The following is a 3,343-nucleotide window of genomic DNA, read 5'->3' on the forward strand; positions in this document are numbered from 1 at the left end:
AACATAAATAGTCATTTAAAATGAAATACGATAAATAAAGATAAAATTTTTAAGTCTTTTATAAAATAAAACACAAATAAATGAAAATGTGACATTTACTAAATATTTGTCAATTGAAAAAAAAAACAAAAATAAACCCGCGCTTTGAAAGCGCGGATCAAAATCTAGTCTCACATTAAATTAGTTGGCTGACAATTAAACAAACTCTCCTGTCGTAATCAATAAAAATTTCTTTTTCATATATTTCCTGAGAATAACTGTTGAAATTAAGACACGAAGCCACATTAAGTGTACAATTAAAGGATAAAGTGTTGAGAGTAAATTCCTGAGCTAATTAGGTCAGAATGTAAATGTTAGATTGAGTATTCTGATCAAGTCTTAACCTATTTGACTATTTCTAAACAGAATGGTCAGTGTTTAAAGCATTTTCAAGGGAGTTTTTCACCAAAAACTCTTAATTAAGTATTATATTAATATTTATTTCAGATATTAAAAATTATACTAATATTTTATTAGTGAACTTAAAACAATGGGTAAATTCACACAAAAAATTTCAAATAATAATTTTTAGTATGGCTTCCTCAAGTTTTTTTAAAAAATCCACTAATGAAATATTTATAAATATCATGATGAAGGCTTTTGTGAAGATTTAATATTATAAATAAATTTGAAGACTTCTAATGTATCATGAGAGTTTCTTAATTTCCAAAAAAGATACAATAATGATATATAAATGCTTGAATTTCTCAGATAATAGAGAAATACATTCAAAATTATCTCATTCACACAGTGCAGATCATTTGAAATTCTTTGGAATGAATTTTCTGCATTATTTGAGAAACTAAATCATTTAAACAACAGTTTTTTTTTTTTGTAAGTTGGGATATTTATATGATATGCTTACATTGAAGGTGTTCTTATCTTATAATGTATAAAATATTGTATTATGTTATTCTTATACTTCAGAGTAGATCTGATCTGAAGTAGGGAAATATCTATAGATAAATAGTGAAATTTTCATCAAAATAAAAAAAAATCTGATGCGGACCCGAAGCCATCAATATCTGCAATTCCACATGAAGCAGGGTACTGAACAAGTGAACATGGACGCGACATAGGGCAGATACGGTTTGACATAAGACAAGAAACGCTACTATCCATGGTGGTCTTTTAAATTGTCACATTTTTTTAGCAAAGCCAATTATTACAAGCTTTTTTCTTCGTTCGAAGGTTATTTGCGTTTGGATACCCATTCGGGTTCGGTTCGGATCTAATCAGGTTTTGGGTTTTCGGGTTTAAAGATTTCAGCCCCATTCGGGTATTTCTAAATTTTGATTCGGGTTCGGTTCGGATCTTTGCGGGTTCGGTTCGGGTTCGGATAACCCATTTAAATTATTTTTAAAATTTTAATATTCATTATATGCTTAAAATTTCTCAAAATCAATAAATCAAAATAATATATTACATATAAATTTGTATAATATATGTCAAAATACCTAAAATTAACATATAAATTGGTTTAATTTAAATATTTGGATTGAAAATCAATAGATATTTCGAGCATTTTGGTGTTTTGAATATATTTTAGCTATTTTAGACATTTACTTTTGAATATTTATGTATATTTTTAAGTATTTTAGACAACTTTAAAGTATCTTATATATTTTGGATGTTTTTAATATATATTAAATCTAAAAATAAGTAATATATTTAGGTATATAAATCTATTTCGGTTACATTCGAGTATCCGAGATACTTCGGTTCGGGTCGGGTTCGGTTTCGGTTCTTTAGATACCAAAATTTTGAACCCATTCGGATATTTAATCAATTTTGGTTCGGGTTTGGTACTACTTTTTCGGATCGGGTTCGGTTCGGTTCTTCGGATCCGGGTTTTTTGCCCTTATTTCTGATGATATGATTAATTGTAGAAAGAAATGGCTTCTCAGTTCCTATTAATGTTATAAACTTTAAGGACTGATTTGCAGAATCCAGTGATAATTTACGGTTCAAGTATAAATGACAAATATAGATCACGTTGAAAAAGTTCCAACAAACGCAAGAAAAAAAAAGTAATAACATATAGTATAAGATCCCTCCTTGACTATTTTCTTTCCCTACTTCAGAGTAGATCTGATCCAAGTTTTGAAGAAGGTCCAAAAAAAAAGAGAAACCGAGCTAAGACTTATCCGTGAGAAGGTACAAACGATATTATCAACAGGAAAGTGAAAAGTGAAAAACAGAAACAAGATGACTTCATGCATACCGATGTAGATATCACCTTATGTGATAGTTATTGAAGTCCTTCATGTATCTTACTAATTTGAGATGGCTATGGTTTGGTCAGAGCGAAGAATATAAAGAGCTCGCTATCTCTTGGTCTTGATAGGCGAGGTTTTCGGAATATTATCGTTGGAACTCACACAGAAACTTCCTTGAAGCTAAATATATATGTTTCAAACACAGCCAATATACTTGCACTGTAGACATGCGTATTCAAAGTTAAAGTGGATACATTCACTCTAGGTACAACTAATTTGAGGCAAAAGAAAAAACAAAACCAATGTGTTGAGGTTTTTAATTCCAAGTACCACAAATGGGATTAAGCTTGTATATACGTTGAGTACTCTTATTCACAAGTGTAGGATTACGCTTATTGCTTCGTAGCAAATCTTAGATGATAGAGTTTACCAATCATGTATAAAACATTAATTAGTTAAAAGAAGAGAGTGAAAACATTTATAGTTGCTTAGAAGTTTAAAATCTTTATCTACCATAAGAAGTTGTCATTGTACAAATTTATCCGACATCTGGTACCGTAACAAGTTGGTTTCGCTTATCATACATTAATTGTCTTCTTCTTTCGTTTTACAAATTTAGTTCAAGAAGATACAATTTGCTTTTTATATATAGTCGAGTCGGTTCTTCTCTCGTTGATGGATATTAGTAGCCAGGGAACATTGGAGGTGGTGGCGATGCGTATTGGTGGCCGACGAAGGGTGGTAGGATGAACTCATCACTTGGGGCTGGTTCTTGTGCCAGCGGCGCCTCTTTCTTTTCCACCGGTGGTGGTGGCGAGTTAACCGGGGGAGGTGGTGGCGAGTGAACAGGTGGAGGTGGCGAATGGACTGGTGGCGGCGGGGAATGTACCGGTGGAGGTGGTGGAGAGTGGACTGGCGGTGGAGGAGAGTAGACAGGAGGTGGTGGAGAGTGGACTGGCGGTGGAGGAGAGTGGACAGGAGGTGGCGGAGAGTGAACCGGTGGTGGTGGAGAGTGGACTGGGGGAGGAGGAGGTGGCGGAGAGTGAACCGGTGGTGGTGGAGAGTGGACTGGGGGGGGCGGAGGA

At 33.6% G+C, this 3,343-nt stretch overlaps 1 protein-coding gene across 1 annotated transcript in view; it reads right to left on the minus strand.

Annotated features, from left to right (window-relative positions):
• Nucleotides 1-2,750: 2,750 nt before the first annotated feature.
• Nucleotides 2,751-3,343, minus strand: part of LOC106304365 (pollen-specific leucine-rich repeat extensin-like protein 4) — a 2,959-nt gene continuing 2,366 nt past the window's right edge. Inside the window, exon 2 of the mRNA XM_013740773.1 lies at nucleotides 2,751-3,341. Coding sequence (XP_013596227.1) covers nucleotides 2,941-3,341 — 401 coding nt within the window. The 3' untranslated portion in view covers nucleotides 2,751-2,940. The remainder of the gene's footprint in view (nucleotides 3,342-3,343) is intronic.

Source organism: Brassica oleracea, chromosome C7 (assembly GCF_000695525.1).
Source record: "Brassica oleracea var. oleracea cultivar TO1000 chromosome C7, BOL, whole genome shotgun sequence".
Taxonomy (NCBI): Eukaryota; Viridiplantae; Streptophyta; class Magnoliopsida; order Brassicales; family Brassicaceae; genus Brassica; species Brassica oleracea.